Source organism: Alternaria postmessia (assembly GCF_024291825.1).
Source record: "Alternaria postmessia strain BMP 2775 chromosome Unknown scaffold_20, whole genome shotgun sequence".
In the NCBI taxonomy this organism is placed as follows: domain Eukaryota; kingdom Fungi; phylum Ascomycota; class Dothideomycetes; order Pleosporales; family Pleosporaceae; genus Alternaria; species Alternaria postmessia.
In genome coordinates this window covers 43,190-64,143 of record NW_026260093.1, presented here as the reverse complement: position 1 = coordinate 64,143, position 20,954 = coordinate 43,190, and the positions used below count along the sequence as shown (strand labels likewise).

Genomic DNA, 20,954 nt, shown 5'->3' with positions numbered 1-20,954 from the left:
TTGGCGCAGACACGATGCCGCGCGGTAACCTACTTCGACACCTCTTCAAGCATGGTCCACACGCGAGATCAAAATCCCATGAGCAATCGCCGTTAGTCAACAAAGCTGAAAAACCAGAGGCGATCACATCCGGAAATCTCTCACAAACACTATCACCTCCACAAACTTCCAAGGTCCCTGCCATTCATGTCCTGCCTCGGATCACCGAAGAAGACTCCGTTCCTTCTGCGACCACACCGTCTCCCGTAGTCTCAAGCGCAGGAAGCACGGAATCTGATCTCCTATCCATCACCACTGTCCTCGACATAAACGCGCCTGCCTCCCTGCCGATCGTCGATCCTGCGACTCTCACCACACGCGATCTCGTCTACGCAGCCATCGATGAATCCATGACAGCAATTGGTACTCATATCGACACGCTGGAAACTACGTTGGCGCTACTCCAGGCCATCACTGGTCTCAGCGAGACGGTCGAAGTGCTGAATCGGGAGATGGAAGACAAAAAAAGGGTATGCAAAATGAAGCTTAGGGAGCTGAAAGAGTTTGAGGAAGCTGTAGAGAGGATGAGACTTCCGGATGACGAGGCTCATGTAGCGCAAGATTGATTGTGCCCACCAATCTGGGAGGTAAACAAGCAATACCAGAACCCGTGCGTGAAGGTGGAACGGATTGCAGATTTGTTTAACCCAGAACTCTGGTTGTCGTTCTTGATGTATCTCTCTTGTGGCTCACGATCACACATCACCTTTCTAGCTAGCTACCTATCATCACAACGACTGCGGTCAAGCGCTGCATGGGGTTAGCAATTATACGGAAGTTTACATCATATGACTACCCAAAAGCAGTGATATATCATGGTATACAGCTATCCCATGATGACTAACTTTGAGATGTCAGGAGTATGTTACAAGACTCGTGTAGGTGATAGGCAGTACGCAAGTGATTAATTGTGATTGCTTTGGTCTTCCTTCGTTCGCAAAGCTGGAGAGCGGACCATGCCAAGAATCAACACATAGTTTAATGGACTGTAGACACTTTCAAACCAGAAAATGGCCGCGACTGCTGCCTTATGTTGGCGAAATTGGCTCGCTTGAAGCCCCATCTCACACTCACCCACTGTCTGACCTGGCTTAGTAGTATGCATGGGCTGTGCGAGCTAGCAAGACACTTCTCTACGAACATGAACTAGAGCTCTCTGCAATCATCATGCGATTGAGCACGTCCTCCGTCATACTTATCGTGTATCTGAGCGACGGCGGAGCTCAGGTAGCTAATTGTGGGTGTCGAAGGCAACTCCTTGAATTCTCTAGTCAGATAACGTACATCGTGTTACTGATATAATCATAACACCCGGCGTAGCAGTGACTTTTCTGGAGATCACTGGTGCTGCTGGGATCAGTATAAGACGCCAGCTGGCCTCGCTCGTTAGTTAAGATGGAACAGGTTGCGAGTACGATCGCTGTCACCACGTACCAGCATTCGTTCTCTGACCATCTCCAAGCGGGACAGGCGCTCAGGATGAGGCAGCATTGATTGATGAGTACACCGAAATCATCGAGACACATACAATGGTGGTTTCAGTTATCGCTGGGGTGGTACAGAACCGATGGGTACTGGTCTGACCCCCTACCAGCGGAGCTCATGCGCTCGGACTCCTTGTTATGTGTCTAGAGAGTGATGTCATGCACGTTGCGGTCAAGATCCACAACATAGACATTATTATGGCATGTTATCACCACGATATACCTCGAAGATCAACATGGTGGTCCTCAATCAGAAGATGCTCATGCGCCTGAGCTTTCGAAATCCTCATCTGCATGATCCGACTTCATTCGTACCTGCCGGTCACGAGCTCAGCATCCGGACTGTGGAGTGGAGTAGTGCCGGTTCGTGCCGATGCACCGGCGGACGGGAGGAAACCACTGGTTTCTTCAGGGTAATAGTTAGTTCAATGAGTCTTGTAGTAAACCAGCAATCTGCAAGCAGAATATGATCTAAAGGCAATGCATGTTGCCAAGATTGCTAAGGCGTGGTGGTGCTGGTCCCGTGGCTGGTAGAGAGTCGCATGCTGAACGGAGAGGATAGCGATATAAAGACATGTCGGCACGCGTTGCCCTCAGTGGTGCAGGTTTTGTGCAACTAATGGTGTAGCCGAGACGACGCTAACAGATGTTGAATCGAAAATGTGCTCAAAGTCTGCTATTCCCGACCATGCCTTCCGGGGATCGGGGCTATGACGATCAAGCTGGCTGTGTCAGAAAAATACGCTGACTCGACATGTGCGCTTCCGAAAAATGCCGTATGCTGTCGTGTTGCGCAGCGGCAATGACCGCAGAAGCTCGAAACAGCCATCGGGAACTAAAATCGGGCGACGTCTGGAGGCCTGACAGTACGACGGTTGAGCAAATGACGCTCGTAGCGGCTCGCCAGTGCAAACGAGATGACGAACTCAAGCAATGCAATGGTACTAACGTGAGTAGCTGAGTCGCACGTGCACGAAAAAGGCAGTAGGTATGAGGTTTGGGAAAGGTCCAGTACTTCGCTTCATCGGTAGTTGACTCAGGCATGAACTTTTAGCGCACGGTCTGCATGATCAGCCTCGTGGCAACCGAGCGGCAAGTGGGACCGATAAAAGGCAGGGATGGTCTGACTAGATGACACCGGCACGCGGGTAAGCACTCTCCATATGGAAGATAGCCGTCTCCTGTTTTCTTGCCTGAAATTTCGTTCAATTTAGTTGAAATCTTCTTCTATATACCCATCTCGTCTGTTCCTCGGAGACTTTGTCACTCCAATTCCTTCCATTCTTTTGAACCAGTACATGCTAAACATCGGCCGCATATCATCATACCGCCGACAAAACACCGTATACACATAAAACACCAAACAACACCGCAATCATGCCGCATACGATGTTGACGAAGACAAGTACATACCCATACATCCTCACCACAGTCGCTACGAGAAAGGAAGGCGTCTCACGCGAGGAATTTCACCGCCATAACGAAGAAATTTATGCGCCACTGCTCAAGAAGGTTGCTGGGAAGGTGCATCCGCTATCCTGGACAAGGCACTACCATGTCGACGAATCGGAATGTCCTGTTGGAGTTCCTCGTGTATTGATTGGCGACGATGACGGTATGGACTGGGATTGTATGGGTGTGATGGCTTTTGAAGATGAGTTGCACTTGCAGCAATTCATTGCGTTTATGCATTCGGATGATGCATTGCCGGTGCTGGAAGAAGAGGGGAAATTCGCCGAGACGACAAAGACCAAGCTGCTGTTCATGAAGAAGGGCGTTAGTGTACGGGAGAGTTAGAAAACATGGGTTGTCAGGAGTTCAGGATGGAAAAGTGAAATCGGAAGAGCGACTTTGGGATGGTTTTCACGAACCTTACGTTCTCGCAATTTGCGAGGCTGATGAGTGGGCTTGATGACCCGCCTGTGAGAGAGTTAACCCTTGCAGAAAGTTGTAGTGATTACTCAACTCGCGGTGCTGAATTTTGAGATCTGCACAATTGCACATTAAGGTTTTCTAAAACGAGTTTATTTTATTCATTTTCGGTCTCTATTGGACGTTCCCTCAAGGTGCTGTTTTCGACATACCTCTCACGCCTGGCTTACGAAGGTAGCCAATTTGCGGCCCAGTCCTCTTGACTCATGGCCGGTCCCCATGATGCCTCCACACCCCGCGTTCTGTTACCCCACCGGTCGTAGCCATCGGACCATAAAATTGGAACCGTGTCAGTGGCCGATTCCAAAGTGGCACTTTCTGCCAATTGTACATCGCCGCCATCCAAGATCCAGATGTGATTCGGAAGCAGGGCCATCTTTTCATGATGGTACATATGCCGAATATGTCTGTGATTGGTCTCACAAACAAACCAAAGTTGATCGTCGTCTTTGAAATTGGTATGAGTAACATGCACCGTCACGACCGTGTTGTTCCAAGACTTGTCGGCAGACGCAGGGGTGAGCTCTGCAGAGCGATACCTTGACCTGGCGGCTTGATGCATGAAACGAGCGATATTAGGCGACAATGCTGGGTCCGTAGACTGAAGCTCTCTTGTCTCTGGTATCCGTCTAAGAATAGCTTGGATATCGTAGTCTTCAAGCCCTTCCACTGCATTACGTTCTCTAGGTATTTGCGTCTTCAAGCACTCCAGTATCTTGCAATGTCTCATCTTGGAACCACTCTTGCTGAATTCGATGATCTTCGTTTGCGATTCTTCAATGAACTCTTGTATCAGCCTGTGGATGATGGGTCGGGCTTCTGCGCGAATCAGCTTGCTAGTGCGTAGTATAGCTGTGGGCAAGTGCCGTGTGACCAAGATGGCGACAAAACCGTCTATAGAGACTTCAGTGTGCTTGACCTGACGTGGTAGGTGTTCATAGACGAGCAAACGTATCTCCGTGGGAAGTCTCAAAAACGGGAACGACTCGGATTGGGCAGTTGACATATCGGCGTTGGAATTGCAATTCCTGATGACCAAGTGATCGCTATCGGCTATTGTTACTAAGAAGAATTGATTGAATATCGACGATGTTGGTGGTCGTAGTTGCGCGAACCTGGAGGAAAAATAGGAATGAATGTAAACTTATAGCTCCTTGGGAGATGATTGCGAGATGAGAGGAGAGACTTAATGTCTGGTATATATTCAGTTTAACATTAACCTATCGGAGCGTGTGGAGATGACAGTAATGCCGTGATGATGATCCCCGCGTCAGCCGGAAATACCGGATGCCCATGTCTTGAAGAGCGGCTGGTAGACACAAGAGTATTTGCAGGGTTTGTGAGGGATACCAAGCGTCTGACGGTCGGAGATGATCGGCTGGATGAGCGCGACGAAACTGGTTAGCAGCTTCTTCACCAACAGTGAATGGCGGCATATGGTAAGTTTATTACATTGAAGTTCGCATGCGAAGCATCAGAATGTTTGAGACGCAGAGTTCGTAATTTTTGGGCTTCTACCTTGGTGTTGTGCTCTAATCATTTTAATCGTATAAAGGAGCTGGAAGTACAAGACCGCCTGAAGACTAATGGCACCCTAGAGAGATTCGCAGCGGGTCATAATCTTCCCACATGGGCGCAGAGTCCGGTAGTTACATTTGGGGGCCGCATGAACAAAGATCTCCAAACCCTTTACATAGAAGGTAGCCATTCCTCGACCCAAGTTTCCTGGCTGATATGAGTAGTCGAGACATCGTTGAAGCAATTGGATTCATAGAGCTCCCTCCAGTCAAGTTTGGCGGGAGTGTTGGTGGCCGTCAGCTTAATCTCCCCATCAGGTGCATGGAGAACCATACAGGTCTCATCCACTTGAGCACACGGATCTGGGCGATACGAACGCTGGAGCGTTGTGTTTATAATGTCCTTTCGCCTATCAGCTTCCCGAACCAGACGACAGTGATCTGCTGTGCTGTCGAAATCGACGCAAGATATAATCGCGATAGTGTTGCTGGTCGCTAATGTAGCTTGACAGATAAATTGTGTGACCTCGCGAGGTGGTTCGGTTTCCTCGGGGTGGTAGACAAATTCTGGGTGTCTTTGACTGACTCTAATCATAAGACAGGATCGACCAGGCTGCAATGGCTTAGCTGTTTATCCCACATGTAGGTACCAAGATTACGAAAACTTACAGCAAGCCTTTCACGTTCTGTCGAAACAGCTCTGAGGACATCAAGCATTTGCACGTAGGAGTCATGTTCGATGACCCTTGGCTGCGACTCTTTCACAAAGGTCCGAATCAGAGCGGCAACAATATCGTGCGCTTCAGCGTATATTTCACGGCTTGCACGCAATAGAGCCGTTGGAAGTTGACGTGTGACCAGGATGACCGAGTCAACCTCAAGGCCGTCGTCATATCGAAGCTCAGTATGCTTGATCTGACGAGGGAGTCGCTTGTAGATCATGAGGCGCAATTCTGTGGGAAGGCTATATATTGATGTGAGGTCAGCGTTTGTCTCAAATATAGTTCATACAGAAACACATACTCCATGAGGCGAAACGGCTCGAGGCCGCTTTGTGCTGCCATCGTAGCGGCAGGCTCGGTAGGCGCAGCAACGAGACACTCCATGGTCTTATTTTGCGCGCGATTGTAGTAATCAAGTGATTGCCAGAGTTGAAGTGAGTGCGAGGCAAGAGTAGGCGGCACTAGCGTCGCTTGGCATGCCAGATGGGTGGTGAGCGTTGTCGTAGCAGAAAGGTATCGGTAGTTGCCTGACTAGGTCATCACAGTGTGAAATCGTTGAGTTGCCGTACATTGGGATTGGGTCACTACAGAATTGTCGCCTGAGAACATCTGAATACTTTCTGAGCCTCCTAAGGCGCAAAGCATGATACGATAGAGATCGACCCCCTATGAGCGTTACAGGAATCTGTGCAAATATAGAAACATCGACCGTGACACCGGCAGCAAAGTTGCATCTTGCAGTGTCGTCGAAAGGGAAACCTTGGGACGTATCGGTAGGTGTTCGCGATTGACTGAATGTAGAAGAACCTACGATGATCATCTTTGCAGGGAAACTAGAGTTGAGAGAAGGATCGTGACGAGAAGATTATGAGTTAAACATACTATTCAGACAAAAGAGAAAGATCAAGTATACCACTCTTTTCCAGTCCAGGATATCGTCAAGGCCATCCATCCCTACCGGACGCCAACGCCATGCAAGCCCTTCTTCCACTCTCTTAGACCTTCATCCACAGTGCCAACACACCCTTGGCATACTCCACAATCTCATCACCACCCAGCTTGCTCTCGCCATAAAGACGGTCCACAAACGAGATGGGCACCTCGGCAACCGTGCATCCCATCGCCTTTGCCCTAACCATCATCTCCATCTGGAAAGTATATCCCTTGCTCTCGGTGCTACGAATAACCTTCTGGAGCACCTCCTTCTTGTACAACCTGAACGAACCCGTCAAGTCACTCACGCCTGGCCTGAGCACGGTGTCCGCAAACAGGTTGGCGCCCCTAGACACAAACTTGCGCTTGAGATCCCAGCCAAATACACCACCATCCCCCGCATACCGTGTACCAGTGACGATGTCGTAGTTCTTAGTCTTCTGCAGCGCAATCATGGGCGCAATGAACTTGGGGTGGTGCGAGAAGTCGGCGTCCATGATGATGACGAAGTTGCCGGTTGCGTATTGCAGGCCGTGGACGTAGGCGGTTCCGAGTCCGAGTTTACCAGCGCGGGCGCGGATTTGGATGCGTTGGGGGGTGTAGACCTTTTGGAGCTGGGCGGCGATTTCTTGGGTACCGTCGGGGGAGCCGTCGTCGACGATGATGAGTTCCCAGTCGAGTTTGCTGGAAGGAAATTAGCATTGGCGTCATGTGTGGTAGAGTTGTCTTGCGACGTACTTCTCCTCAAACGTCTTAGCCAGGAGCCATGTTATTATGGGCAGGTTGCGACGCTCGTTGTAGGTGGGAAGGAGCACCGAGTACTTGTTGGTGTTCGGCATATTTGGTTCGGCTGTTGTGTCTGCGGAATTGGGTGAAAGAGCGACTGCAGGTGAGGGTTGACGTTGGAGGTTGAGGATTCGCGGAGGTGATCGTGTCCGCAAGTAGCTCGGACCCTGACTAGCCTCTTTGGATCATCTCCTTCCGCAATCCCATCAGGGAGTTTGGGTCCACTTACACGTCGATGCGATCTTGGTTCGACATTGCCGTGTATCTATCAGTATTGTCGGATGAACGCTGTGGGGTCGACAAGGTATCGCCGTTGGAGTGGCCGGTTCGCATCACGCACCCGACAGACCTAGGTAATCTCCGTCGCTGTCTGCAGCATGTCCGGAAAGAAGAACCTACTTCTTTGTCTCGACGCGTTCGGCACACTCTTTCATCCTTATAAAACCATCCCAGAAGCCTACGCACAAGCCGCAGCCCGTCACGGCATCAACGTAGGCGACACCAAAACCCCCTCTGTGGTAGGTTCAACCTTCAGCTCCGCCTTCAAAAAAGCTTCTCAAGAGAACCCAAACTATGGAAAGGCCACAGGCATGGGTGCAAGGACGTGGTGGTCAAACGTCATAGAAGATACTTTCAAGCCTTTTCTCAGCGCAGGTCAACCCTTCCCACCTGCCCTTACCGAGGAACTTCTTCGCACGTTCTCCTCAAATTCAGGATACAATCTGTACCCAGACGTTCTTACTTTTTTCAGAGTACTGCGAGCCCACTCGAAGAGAAACAAGCCTTCGGCCATCTGGCCCTGGAATAAAACCATTGTGGGAATCATAACAAATTCCGATGACCGTGTCCCCGGTATTTTGAATTCACTGAAAGTCAAAACAAGCTCCCGTCGTTACGTCCCCGGAGCTCAGAAGAACAAAGAAGAACAACACAGAAACAAATGGGTCGACGATGTACATTTCACTGTGCTATCCTACGATGTCGGCTTCGAGAAACCAGATCGACGTATCTTCATTGCTGCCGAAAGGATGCTAGCTCTCACACTGGATAGCACAGGGTTCAGCTCGGATACCCCAGCATCATCGTTCGAGAAACTTTATGTCGGAGACGACCTGATGAAAGATGTTTTTGGCGCTGAAGATGCGGGGTGGTCTAGTGTTTTAGTGAAGCGAGATCAGTTTCCATCAACGCTATCGAAGGAAGAGTTTGAACAAGAGGGAGAAACTGGAGGGAAACGGACTGTGTCGACAGTGGGCAGTTTAATGGATCTATGTGCATGGAGACCGGGGAAAGACGAGACATCTCTGGTGCGGTATGCACTTAGCCATCACCAGCTTCAGAGTGTGGTGGGAAAACGTGGGAAGAAGAGCGAAATGAAAGGCAATCGGATCGGGAAGACGCGGACGAAGGCGGCAAGAAGGGAAAAAGGCCGAGACAACACAGACACTCACTCAACAACCAACAACAGCTACACATAGCAATAAAACAACAAACCTGCATCGAGCACCCGTTCCGATGGAGAACATCTGAATACTCCATTACAACAGGCAGCACGGTAATCGGGTGTAGCAGAAAATCTCCCGAGGCCTCGAGGAATCACCGTCTTTTTCTTTCAGAAATCTGCATCAGATAAACAGTGCTTTTCACCTTGTACTTGCAAATCAATCATTCATGCACACATACCATATATCGTGCCATACATTTCGTTTCATGTCACTCCACACTACTAGACACACCAGTAATGCATCTTGCACCAGCTTATCCTAATCCCAAACCATCAACCACGCTTCTTGCCTTGCCGAAGCTCACACCAAAAGAGAACATACGAAACATGATCATGTACAGAATTCATCAGCCAGCCCAGAACCTAACCCGGCACCAAGCCTAGTTTATCCAAAGGCCCCCATATCCTTACTTTTGCAGGATCCATGCCAATTTGCGCCTAGAAGGTGATGCCGGCCGTGGTGCCCGCGAGGTATTAAGGTTTGGACAAATGTGGCATTGCAGTATTCGACTCGTGGGTGACCGTTATAATGCGAACAGAGATGTGCTTGTTACACGAGGGACAGTACAACCTCCACTCAATCAAATGCGGTTTGAAAACGAATTTTCTTGTGTCACAACTCCTCATCTTCCTCCATCTTGGTTTCGATGGTGGGGATGTTCCCGTCGGAGTTTGCTCGTCCTTGGTGGGCGTCCATGAGCGCCTGGCCCAGACTCTTCCGAACATTGTCATCGAAGCCAGGTAATGAAGCGCGCTGCTTCTTGAAAGGTGAAGCGACAGAGTTTTGTGAACTTGGCTCGGCGGAGGCATCTGTGGCGCGTGGGGATGACGGTCCAGCTGCCGACGAGGCGTCGGGTGCTGGTGTACCCGAAAGAGGAGATCCAGTGGAGTCAGAGTGAGAGGGTCCTGCAGGACGGCCTAGAGGTTCTGCGGAATGCTGACGCTTGAGCTATGAGGTGTTAGTATGGCAACTTTTGCTACGCTCTGGAGACATACCTTGATCTTGCGCACACCCTCCGCGAGCTCACCCTGTCTATGAGCGTCTTCTGGCGATAGCATGCCCTTGTCGAATACCTCCTTGTCATCCTCCGCGTCCTCAACCTTGACGTCGTCCTCATCATCTGCGTCGCTGTCCATGGCGTCTTCCTTCTTCTTGTTAGACTTGGGTGAAGTCTCTCGGTAACCACCAAAATTCTTGGTTCCGGCGGCTGCGTTCAGGGGCTTGAGGCTGCCGAAGTCAAGCGCTCCGGATTTCCGCTTCGATTGTGGCGAGGTGATTGTAGGCTTCTCCTTTGTGTTCAAGATGCCCATCTTGCGCAGCTGGCCTGTTCTTTGTTAATTGAGATCCGGGAATTTTCACTTTGCATGCTTACGCTCTCCGCGGTACAAGAAGGTGAATACTGCGTATGGCTTGTCCGGGGGGTCTATGCCAGTCACTGTTTGGGTGCTGATAGACTTGGGATCCAACGTCTTGGGCTTTGCGAAACTCGTTGTGTGATCAACGTCTTCGCCCTCTCCTCCTCCGTTTTGTTCATCGTCGTCGTGTGCATCGAACTGAGGTGAGTACTCGCCGCGCTTGATTTCTCCAGACGCTAGCACACGGAACAAAGCGACCTTGATTTGTCCAGCTGCCTCGGGCATGGGGGGCTCGTCGTCCGAATCGGAGTCGGTGGTGAAGAACTCGTCGTTGCCGGAAAGCGTCTCGACGGGCGCGTCCTGGCTTTCGCTGTAGCGCAATACACCGTTACTGGAAGCTTTCTTGTCCTCGTCGCTGCTGTCCATGGCCTCTCTCCGCTTTGCCCGCTTCTTTTCGAGGCGCTGCTTTCTCCGCTCAATCTTTGCGGCCACATCTTTGTCCTTGCCCTCGAGATCCAGGCCGTTCAGCCATCGCTCGAGACCAACCTCGCGGAAGAGAAACTCGCGCTCTGCAAGACCCCCACCTTCTGACTCTGGCACGCTGACCCACCGCGAGTTGACCCACGTCTCTTCGCCGCGCCGCAGCAGGGTCGCTACTTCCTCCTTCGCCCGGCCGTCAAAGTATATGTATGCAGCAATTGTCTCGTTCGGCGAAGTGGTCAGAGGCTTGTACGGGGCTATCGTGGGACCGTACTTGCCCCGCTCTCCGGTTTGACCAGGGAGGCCACCGACAATCTTGGCCTTCGGGTTGGGGTCATCTTCAGTCGGCTTGGGGGTAGAGTACGGCACGTGAAGACCTGGAGTGAGCAGGGTTATCGATATCGCGAAGGAAGACTGTTCAGGCTTGGTAGCGCCAGGCGGTATCTTCGCAGGTGGGACGGGGATGTACGAGGTGATACGGTGATGTTTAGATTGCTTCTGTATCGAGTATTCTGGCAGCGGATTACTGTCGGCATGGATGCTGACCGCAAGCCCTAAGAAGGTCGGCATCTTGGTACAGGGTTGTGGGTGTTGTGAGGACGACTGTGAAGCTGCGGAGATGGCAGCGGAAGAGCCCTAACACAGTAGTCTTGGCAAGATTGTGAGGAAAGAAAATATCCCTGCGATAGAGCGGCTGCCGGAGGGGCAGCTGCGCGACTAAGTGGGCGAAGTTTTGGCTGGGAGGCGGTGTGAGGTAGCGACTACAAGTGTCTGTGTTGTTGGTTTAGGCGGAGAGCTTCCGTAGCGGGCGGTCCCACGAGGTGTTGGGGTCCACGGCGCAAGTCACGAGCCAATCACGCTTGCACCTGATTTCGATTGCCGTCTTCAAAGAGCCACCATATTTCACTTCATTATCAGGTCAAAGGAAACATGCTGCAACCATGTGTTTGGTCAGGGTATCGAATCAGGGGACGTGCCTGATGTCGATCAAGCGTGGGGTCGACATGACTAGCGGCATGGCGCGTGTGTGCTTCCTCGGGGCTGAGGGGGGAAGGTTGATACACAGACATCACATATACAAAGGAATTCTAGGAAGCCGGTGATCTTGCTCATGTACCTTGAGTGTGGAATTTTCATCGTCCATATCGTTAGTAATAGTGGGGCATCGAGAACAGTAGTTGAGGTCTGATTCTTTCATCACCGCTCTTTGCTTGCCGGCGGCGTTGATGAGCTGGTCCGACTCCACTTCTTGTCTAGGGTATCATCTGTAGTTCTGTCACTTGCTTAGTCCTCCTCGTCCAGCGCAAACATGTCTTCTGCCTTGGGCCTTAACCGGCGAGCTCTGGCGACAGCCGTCTCTCCAGGTATCTCAACTTCTTTGGGGTCGGCTGCTTTGGGTGGATCTGTAGGCGCGACGGATTCAGCTACAGACACCTCTGGAGTCGCTGTCGCAGACGTTTGTTCAGGCTCGACGGTCGCATCGTCCGCAGCCTCGTCAACATCCATCGCCTGTTCAGCCTCTTCAGTTGCCTCAGAAGTCGGTATCTTGCGGACCACATTGCCCTTGCGTTTCCTTCTCTCTGCTAACCGTCTCGCCTCCTCCTCTTCTTGCTTTTGTCTCTCCCGCGCATTGAAAGCCTCGTCGAGATGTTTCAGTGTTGCGTCATCGAACAAATGCTCCTCCTCCCAGACTTTGAGTATAGTGTTGACTTCTTCCCGAAAGCTCCTCTCTGTCATGCGACCCATCTCGAGCTTGGCAGGGATTTGTTCAAGGTGTTCGAAGACCTTACGATCCACAAGCTCCGTACCAATAGCTAGACGATACTTGTACGAGACTCCTGACTCTTTAGCCGTGACGAAGAGCACATCAGAGATGATGCGCAGAGCGTTTAGCGTTACCTGCCGGAGATCAGGGCGCCGAAGATCGTCTTTACCTTCCGCATCGCTTGCACGGTTCCTCGTGTTTGCATCAGTAAGCTGAAAAGGCTGTATAATATTGGACACCAGTATGCTAGTGACCTCATCCATGCCTTGACCGGCATGTTCAACAGCAAAGTTCGATATAGCAGCGATATCATCAGCAACGATGCTACCAGGAGGAACGGTGGTGAGCATCCATAGAAGCATTGCTCGTGACCTAGGGTCCATAATGCCATGACCGTTGTCGACTCGTCCAGGATAGTTGTCGCCAACTGGCAGAGGCTTGTACTGCGGCTTCTCCTTCTCTTCCTCATCGTCGCTATCCAAGCTCTCGTCGTCGGACTCAAAAGCTCCTAGATGGTCGGCAAACTCGTGGGGAAGTGGATCCTGCGGGCCTCGCCAATCGCCATGCCGCTCAAAGATCTCGGGATTGGGACTATCGCAGACGATCTGATGTAAGCGCCAACGATAATACCGGTTGACCGGGTGCTTCTGGTCGTATAGCCAAGCGAACCGTTCCTCGTCTTGGACTTGGGGGTCGTTCATCAAGGCAGCTTCAAATTCCACGCCTCCAAGTATAACACCTTCTATGGTCTGATGCACCAGTTTGAGTGTAGCGACATCGGGAGGCTGGTTTGCGGTGACGATGAGCTGTTCAGTATCCTCGCGCGGCCTGTCTCTGCCACCTCCACCTCCCCCGCCGAGATCTGGCGGAGGTGCAAAGCCCTTGGGTAGTTCAGGCGCCTGCCACCGCGCACCAAATGCCTCTGTCCGCTGCGCTGTTTCCACTGAACGACCGCCCAGGTATCTGTCCAAATGTAGATAATAGCCCTTGCCCAAGTACTTCTTATCGTTGAGCTTGTTCATTGCATCGTCAAGGTCTCGCGCGCTGGCATCTTTGTCGAAAATGACCTTCATCGTCGCTGATGGTCTGCCCTTTGGCGATGGGCCTTGCGGTGGTATCTTCTCGACACGGGTAATTTTGAGCGACGGGAAGTCCGCGAAGAGCTCTTCTACGCGACGCGTATCTATCGAGGGTGGGAGGTTTGAGGCTTTCGCTACGACGGTCGTGTAAACGTTTTCTGGCTGCTTGGGGCCCTCGAGTGACGCGGGACCTGAGGGTGCATTTCCTCCGAATCGTGACTGCATTTGTGGTGCGAGACGCCCTGGCGCTGCGCCAGGTCTTTGATAATCATCGAGAGGTTCGGTTTCGAGGGTGCCAGGACCGCTCTTCATCGTTCGCTGTCTGCCTGTAAAGTGTCTCTTACTCCCTGTTGGCACAAAGACATCTTCCGCTTCCTGCTTCTCAGGCTCCCCCAATATGCTCCTCTCTGCGCCATGCTCCGCCTCGAAATCGGCCATAACCTTGTCGAGCGCATTCTTCTCCTCGCGCTGTTTCGCTTCCTCTTCTTCCTTGGCTTTCGCATTCAATTGCGCCTTGGTGGCCTTTGCGGTGCCTAAAGAGAACTTGAAAGCCATGTTAGCGAATGACTAAAGTATGGTCGTGCTGAATTATTCCATAAGGTAAAGTCGAGGTTGAGGTTTCGAATGTCAACATCGGAAAGTTAAGCTTGCGCGTGAGGGTCCAGACTAGCGTCAAGTCCAGGGCTTCCCCACGGCCTCGGGATCCCGAACAACGTCATTTCATCTTAATAGCACCAAACTCGGGCAATTACCATGACCTCAGCACAAGACGTACAGATCCTCCTCCGCTTCCTATCGCAAGACGCTAAGGTACCCCTCGCCCAAGCGCTATCCAAAGTCAAAGACTTGCAAGCGGCGAGCCTCAACACGTAAGCACGTGACAGCGTACAACCGCGTTACCCACTGTGCTAATATGCGCGTAGTCCATCAGATCTCTCCAATTCATCCCATGAAACACTAAAATCCATATTCGCGGACGAGAAGGTCGCGCGCCAAGTGCTCAATGCTGCAAAACGACAATCCAAAAAGCGATCGGCAGACACTTCCTCAGTTGCATCTGCGCCTACAGCAAAAAGAGCGAAACCGACATATGGACAACCCCTCAATGGCGCGGATCTTGAGGCTTCTCTAGCGCTCCCAGAGCCAGAACTAGATGAGAAGAAAGTCGGTTCAGCTGTCGTCTACACAAATCGTGCGCCACTCGTTCTCGCCTTTGCGGTAACACTACTCAAGTTTACAATGCCTGGCCAACCTATATCCAGTCGCCTCAGTCTAGCACAAGCGGTCACTTCTATGAATAGCAAATCAAAAGCCGTGCATATCGGAATTGACAAGGACCAGCCTGCTGAAGAAGAAGGCTGGGGAGAAGGACAGCCTTTGCTGCGGATCATGACGAGAGAGGTCAGAGTAATGAAGAGGTGGGGCTATGAGTGGGAAGGTAGCGATGATACGACACAGCAAAAGATCAAGTCTGAGCCGGACGTTTCGCATGGTGAGAAAGAGGAAAACAAAGCGAAGAAAGATGAGGTGGAGAGGGAGAGGGAGATTGCGCTATGGGGTGTGGATCTTGAAGCGCTCAGGAAGGCGCAGACCTCCAGAAACGGTTCAAGCAATCTGCCTATATATCCCGCGCAAAGTGCAAGGGCGTATCTGATGAAGGCGTTCGAGACACCTGCCGCAGAGGTAATCAAGACAGAAGATGTTGATGTCAAGATAGAGGGACAGGCAGTGCCGAAGCCAAAGGGCAAGCGAACAGCTGCTGTCATTGCAGCAGAGAAAGAGCACAATCTTAGTCTTCTGTTAGGCGCGCTGGAACTACTCTATGAATCATGGGCAAAAGTACTCGATAAGGATGACCTAGACAAACGGGCTTGGGGCTGGTATGTCCGCGTTCGACCGGATGTAGCTCAAGGCGCTGCAGGCTGGGGTGGAAAGGGCAATGTGAAACTATCAGATATCCTAGCCCTGAGAAGGCTTCCGAGCTAGCAACGAGACAAGACAGGTCCAATTCACTATGATCAAATCATTCATGACATCCAAGATCAGTCATCTACAGCTTGAACTCGGCGTTACTCAGCTCCCAACCCACTCCACCACCTTCTCTCCTCCCAGCCAGTCTCTCAGCCAATCCAAGCTTCTTGTCCCTGTTCCTTTCTGTACACAACTCATACACTGTACTCAGGTTCAACACAAGCGAATGGAACGGTGGGCTATCATCCACAAGCTCACTGAGGATACCCTTGGCGTCCGAAATACGGCCCGTGTAGAGTAAGCACACGGCCAAGTTCTGCGCTACCATGCCATCTTCAGGATGTTGCTCGTGCAGGGTCTTGAAAGACTCGGCAGCAGCTTCATAGTCCGAGTCGGCGAGTTGGATCAGAGCGTTTAGTGTGCCGTCTACGAGAGCATCTACAGAGGCAGAGGATGCGCGGGCTAGACAACGCCGTGCTGATTGCATGTCACCAACCCTGAGCCAGACAAGTGTTTCCATGATGGATATCTCCCTTGTTTGGTCACCGTCTGCTGCAAGTGTTGCCAGATGTCGTCCTGCGCCCTCGAGATCACCCATCTCTACAAGCACGTTCGCGACGCGGATACCGCAGTCTCGTAATCTCGACCGCCACATTGCCTTGTCGTCGTCTGAGCTTGCTTTAAGGATGCTCTCCCTGCACTCTCGTGCAAGCTCATAGTATCCCATTATGCCCTTCCGCCACTCTCCGTAGCCCAGTGCTGCCAATCGAACGACGAGGAGGCGTAGATCCCAGGGTACGAGATGCGCGTTGGTGAGTGGGTGTCGGTAGAAGGCGCTATTCAGGTCACCCAAGACCTTCGACTCCTGAGCAGCGAGGGCATGCTCCTGCAATAGACAGAGACATGCCAGGCGGACATGTATCAGATGTAATAGTGTATCATGGTCGCCTGCGGCAGCCGAGATGAGGTTGCGCGCGGCGGCGATGGCAGCCAGGCGATAGTGTCCTGATAGGAGAAGGGTGTCTATAGGCGAAGATATAGGCGGCGCGTGCGGCGCATTGAGGAAGGGGGCTGGTACATTGTTCACGGGTAGGACGTGGTACGCCTGGGGGTCTTGCAGGAAGCTGAAGTCCTTGTGGGGAATGTCGTCGATGCCGCGCGATGGGGCATCGTGGGACGGCTGCGGGGAAGCTCGAGGCCGCGCTGGCGACCGAATGCGCGCAGGCAGGCTGGGTGTGCTCTCAGCAAGAGGGCTGCATCATTTTGTAAGCGTGTTTCTTGTTGTCGTATTGCATGCCGGCTGAATAGAAGGGGCGCATACTCGTCTACAACTATGTCATCGACGTCGAGCGGACCTTTTGTGCTGCGCCGAGGAAGGGCATCTGCCTCTGTTAGTCATGCCAACCTGGATGCGTGCAGCAGTCAACACACTTCGTCGTCGCTCGTCGCCCGACACACTACGACTATGGCCTCCTCCGGGTGGAACCTGCATCGTGTCGATGGTCGCTGCTGCTTAGACGGCTGTCACCAGCGCTCCGATGTTCGGCAGTAGGCCATGTAATTGCGGGGATCGCCCAATCACGACCCCTGCCACCGGGGAGACGACTCCACTAACTTTTCATATGCGCCACGAACCTGGGCCAGAGGAAGAGTCAAAGGCGAACGGCCAATTGACTCAAAACCGTCCGTCAGCTTGCCTCCCACACTTCTCTCCCACGTCTTGCTTTTCCCGTCTCTGCTGCTGCTCTCCCCTCCGTGTATAGTAATATCCCGTCCCCCAGTGGACGCCCATCCCCGTCATGCAGCAGTCACGCACACGAGCTGTAAATGCTCTCAAGGGCAACCGCAACTTTTCCACCACAGCACAAAGATTCGCCGTCTCGCCCTTCCGCAGGCCTGCACAGGCTGTCTCGACCAAAATCACCCAAGAAGATGCGAAGCGACCTCAGAGCACCCAGGCGGCCGCTGCCACACAAACAGCGTCGCGGTCAAGACCGTCGCCCGCCTTCAACCGCGAGGACTACAAGGATGTCCAGCCATTGAAGCAGTACCGTTCGCCTGCAATGGACCACTCTTTTGTTGGCATGACTGGTGGAGAGATCTTCCACGAGATGATGCTCCGCCAGGGCGTCAAGCACATCTGTACGCCATTTTGCACTGAAGATACCAATTGTGAATTTTAAACTAACATCCACCAGTTGGATACCCCGGTGGTGCCATTCTCCCCGTCTTCGATGCGATTTACCAGTCAAAACACTTCGACTTTATCCTTCCGCGACATGAACAGGGTGCCGGCCACATGGCAGAGGGTTACGCCCGCGCAAGTGGAAAGCCCGGTGTTGTGCTCGTTACTTCTGGACCCGGTGCCACCAACGTCGTCACACCCATGCAGGATGCGCTGATGGACGGAACACCTCTGGTTGTTTTCTGCGGTCAGGTCGTTACCAGCGCAATTGGATCCGATGCTTTCCAGGAAGCTGACATGGTCGGCATCACAAGGCCTTGCACAAAGTGGAACGTCCTCGTCAAGAACGTTGCTGAACTTCCACGGAGAATCAACGAGGCTTTCGAGATTGCCACAAGTGGACGACCGGGACCCGTTCTCGTTGACCTGCCCAAGGATGTTACCGCTAGTGTCCTCCAAAGAGCGATTCCCATGAGCAGCACCCTGCCCACACCTGTCAGTGCCGCGACCATTGCTGCGCGCGAGCTCAGCAAGCAACAGCTCGAAAACTCCATCCGACGATCTGCCGACCTGATTAACATGGCGAAGAAGCCCGTCATCTACGCCGGACAGGGTATCCTCCAAACTGAGGACGGACCCGCCCTTTTGAAGGAGCTCTCTGACAAGGTCAACATTCCCGTTACCACTACCCTGCAAGGTCTTGGAGGATACGACGAACTGGAACCCAAGTCTCTTCACATGCTCGGTATGCACGGCTCGGCCTACGCCAACATGGCCATGCAGGAGGCCGATCTGATTCTCGCTCTCGGTGCTCGTTTCGATGACCGTATCACCGGTGCCATCTCCAAGTTCGCACCTGCGGCAAAGGCGGCCGCGGCTGAGGGTCGTGGTGGTATCATTCACTTCGAGATTATGCCCAAGAACATCAACAAGGTTGTACAGGCGACTGAGGCTGTTGAGGGTGATCTCGGCACCAACCTGAAGCAGCTTCTGCCCCTCGTCAACGAAGTTCCCGAGAGACCGGAGTGGCTGGGACAAATCGCCGCCTGGAAGGAGCGTTTCCCATGGGCCTACGAGAAGGAGGGCGAGAACGGTCTGATCAAGCCGCAGACCGTCATGGAGAAGCTCTCTGACCTCACCGCGAACCGCAAGGAAGAGACCATCCTCACAACTGGTGTTGGCCAGCATCAGATGTGGTGCGCCCAGCACTACCGATGGAGGTACCCCCGTACCATGATCACATCTGGTGGTCTCGGAACCATGGGCTACGGTCTGCCTGCCGCCATCGGTGCCAAGGTCGCGCGACCTGACTGCACCGTCATTGACATTGACGGTGACTCCTCCTTCAGCATGACTTTGACCGAGCTCTCAACGGCTGCCGAGTTCAACATTGGCGTCAAGGTCATCATTCTCAACAACGAGGAGCAGGGTATGGTTACCCAATGGCAAACTCTCTTCTACACCGACCGATTCGCGCATACTCACCAGCGCAACGCCGATTTCGTCAAGCTCGGTGACGCCATGGGTGTCCAGGCCAAGCGATGCATCAAGCCTGAGGAGCTTGAGGACTCGCTAAAGTGGCTCCTCGAGAGCGACGGTCCGGCCCTGCTGGAGGTCGTCACTGACCAGAAGGTACCTGTGCTGCCCATGGTGCCCGCAGGAAGTGGTCTGCACGAGTTTATGATTTACGACGAGAGTAAGTTGAATAGTTTCTGTGAAACGATGACCTATACTAATGTCGAATAGAAACCATCAAGGACCGAAGAAAGCAAACCAAGGAGCGATCCGGTCGTTAAAGCCATCACTGGTGTAGATGTTTGATTCACGTGTAACTTCATTCGTTGTGTATATTCTTGGGTCGGCACCGGCGTTTTACTCCTTTCTGTTTAGCATATCCTTCTAGGCGGTCAGTGCATGTGATTTGGTTTTTCTCTCTTTGGAAAAGTCGGTAAATCAAAAGCGAGATATCAGTCTTATATTTTAGTAAGAGTTGGGAACGGGAGAAGACGAATGAAACATGGAGGTGAAGAGCTATCACCTATCGCAGTTCGAAATCGGGTATGTGGAGTGGGGAGCGGGCATCATTGACCGTGGTACGTATGAATTTGAGAAGAACGTTGATTTGATGGATTTGTAACATGATCTCCTGTGGTTGGTCACTCTCGCTACCCGGATTTTCTCAATGATTGCAATTTGATGTTCTCTGATTCACGGTCGTCGTTTCTATGTATATTGACTTGCATTCGCTTTCCATGGATGTGGGCTATCGCGGAACCACACTGTGCGGCAACGATGGAAGAATCACGATTTGAAGTGATTAAGAGAAATGTTCCAAGCTCCTTTTGCACATCACTCTAATCTCAGCTACAAACCAGGCAAACTAATTCTACGTCGGCTGATCGGATTTCGGTATCTGGCAAGCCTACACGGAATCACGCATAGAAGGCTCACAGCTTCGTACTTTTGGGTTTGCTAAACCACATCATCCTCTACACGTATGAGTATCTTCTCATGATGTACTCTTCTGCTACATCGAAATGCTGGAAGGGATGAAATACCTCACTCTTTTCTTCTCCTACGACTATAGGTAGAGACATCAGCAGGAGAAATATCTCCACTTCCGGTACGCCTATGCTGTCACCGTTAACGTCCTTTTCGACGCCATCTTTATCGTCGTCAGCTAGACCATCAGGCACGACATACCTTATGAATCCTGGTATAGAGTCAACAACCAGGTCCCACTTCGGCCGCCGTCGTAACAATCCTCCCCTATGCTCCTCATCGGACAGCGACATCATAAATCAGGACCACAGTTGTGCAGTCGATCCCACCGTATGCGCATCACCTCTTCGAAGGTCACTGAGAGTTTCACCTAGACGATCACCACCATTACGTCCTACCACGAACGTTGTAAACCCCTTTACGAATACAACGCTTCCATTCCAATGCCATCAGGACCAAGAAACCTGCACCTCCTTCAGCCGCGATATTAACCAGCCCTCCTCATCTGAATCTGACATCTACTACCCAGGAGAGTCATTGCCGGTGTCCTTCTCTTCATCGGAGACATTACTTGATGAACCCCGTTTTTCATTCGATTCTACTGAAGTCGACGTGTTGAGTACACCTTTCCTACCTAGAGTTATCGTAGAAGGAGAAAGAGCAATTGCGACGCGGACACCATCGGTTATCACCATTGTT

At 52.0% G+C, this 20,954-nt stretch overlaps 10 protein-coding genes across 10 annotated transcripts; 5 read left to right on the top strand and 5 right to left on the bottom strand.

Annotated features, from left to right (window-relative positions):
- Positions 1 to 14: 14 nt before the first annotated feature.
- J4E82_004264 (uncharacterized protein) lies at positions 15 to 605 on the top strand (the record flags this gene model as incomplete). The annotated part of the gene is made up of 1 exon (XM_051730543.1): positions 15 to 605. One exon carries the CDS (start codon positions 15 to 17, stop codon positions 603 to 605), a length of 591 nt encoding a protein of 196 aa, XP_051589592.1.
- A 2,295-nt stretch (positions 606 to 2,900) lies between these two features.
- Positions 2,901 to 3,320, top strand: J4E82_004263 (uncharacterized protein; the record flags this gene model as incomplete). The annotated part of the gene is made up of 1 exon (XM_051730542.1): positions 2,901 to 3,320. One exon carries the CDS (start codon positions 2,901 to 2,903, stop codon positions 3,318 to 3,320), a length of 420 nt encoding a protein of 139 aa, XP_051589591.1.
- Positions 3,321 to 5,144: 1,824 nt separating this feature from the next.
- J4E82_004262 (uncharacterized protein) lies at positions 5,145 to 6,078 on the bottom strand (the record flags this gene model as incomplete). The annotated part of the gene is made up of 3 exons (XM_051730541.1): positions 5,145 to 5,585; positions 5,642 to 5,936; positions 5,996 to 6,078. 3 exons carry the CDS (start codon positions 6,076 to 6,078, stop codon positions 5,145 to 5,147), a joined length of 819 nt encoding a protein of 272 aa, XP_051589590.1.
- A 611-nt stretch (positions 6,079 to 6,689) lies between these two features.
- Positions 6,690 to 7,466, bottom strand: DPM1 (dolichol-P-mannose synthesis; the record flags this gene model as incomplete). The annotated part of the gene is made up of 2 exons (XM_051730540.1): positions 6,690 to 7,311; positions 7,366 to 7,466. 2 exons carry the CDS (start codon positions 7,464 to 7,466, stop codon positions 6,690 to 6,692), a joined length of 723 nt encoding a protein of 240 aa, XP_051589589.1.
- Positions 7,467 to 7,790: 324 nt separating this feature from the next.
- Positions 7,791 to 8,891, top strand: J4E82_004260 (uncharacterized protein; the record flags this gene model as incomplete). Its single annotated transcript, XM_051730539.1, has 1 exon — positions 7,791 to 8,891. One exon carries the CDS (start codon positions 7,791 to 7,793, stop codon positions 8,889 to 8,891), a length of 1,101 nt encoding a protein of 366 aa, XP_051589588.1.
- A 639-nt stretch (positions 8,892 to 9,530) lies between these two features.
- J4E82_004259 (uncharacterized protein) lies at positions 9,531 to 11,323 on the bottom strand (the record flags this gene model as incomplete). Its single annotated transcript, XM_051730538.1, has 3 exons — positions 9,531 to 9,866; positions 9,914 to 10,242; positions 10,291 to 11,323. The coding sequence occupies 3 exons, from the start codon at positions 11,321 to 11,323 to the stop codon at positions 9,531 to 9,533; spliced, it is 1,698 nt and encodes a 565-aa protein (XP_051589587.1).
- A 714-nt stretch (positions 11,324 to 12,037) lies between these two features.
- Positions 12,038 to 14,152, bottom strand: J4E82_004258 (uncharacterized protein; the record flags this gene model as incomplete). Its single annotated transcript, XM_051730537.1, has 1 exon — positions 12,038 to 14,152. The coding sequence occupies one exon, from the start codon at positions 14,150 to 14,152 to the stop codon at positions 12,038 to 12,040; it is 2,115 nt and encodes a 704-aa protein (XP_051589586.1).
- Positions 14,153 to 14,350: 198 nt separating this feature from the next.
- J4E82_004257 (uncharacterized protein) lies at positions 14,351 to 15,583 on the top strand (the record flags this gene model as incomplete). Its single annotated transcript, XM_051730536.1, has 3 exons — positions 14,351 to 14,466; positions 14,521 to 15,280; positions 15,323 to 15,583. The coding sequence occupies 3 exons, from the start codon at positions 14,351 to 14,353 to the stop codon at positions 15,581 to 15,583; spliced, it is 1,137 nt and encodes a 378-aa protein (XP_051589585.1).
- A 64-nt stretch (positions 15,584 to 15,647) lies between these two features.
- On the bottom strand, positions 15,648 to 17,060 carry J4E82_004256 (uncharacterized protein; the record flags this gene model as incomplete). The annotated part of the gene is made up of 3 exons (XM_051730535.1): positions 15,648 to 16,821; positions 16,890 to 16,950; positions 17,000 to 17,060. 3 exons carry the CDS (start codon positions 17,058 to 17,060, stop codon positions 15,648 to 15,650), a joined length of 1,296 nt encoding a protein of 431 aa, XP_051589584.1.
- A 307-nt stretch (positions 17,061 to 17,367) lies between these two features.
- ILV2_1 (Acetolactate synthase, mitochondrial) lies at positions 17,368 to 19,549 on the top strand (the record flags this gene model as incomplete). The annotated part of the gene is made up of 3 exons (XM_051730534.1): positions 17,368 to 17,710; positions 17,767 to 19,449; positions 19,500 to 19,549. The coding sequence occupies 3 exons, from the start codon at positions 17,368 to 17,370 to the stop codon at positions 19,547 to 19,549; spliced, it is 2,076 nt and encodes a 691-aa protein (XP_051589583.1).
- Between the last annotated feature and the right edge of the window lie 1,405 nt (positions 19,550 to 20,954).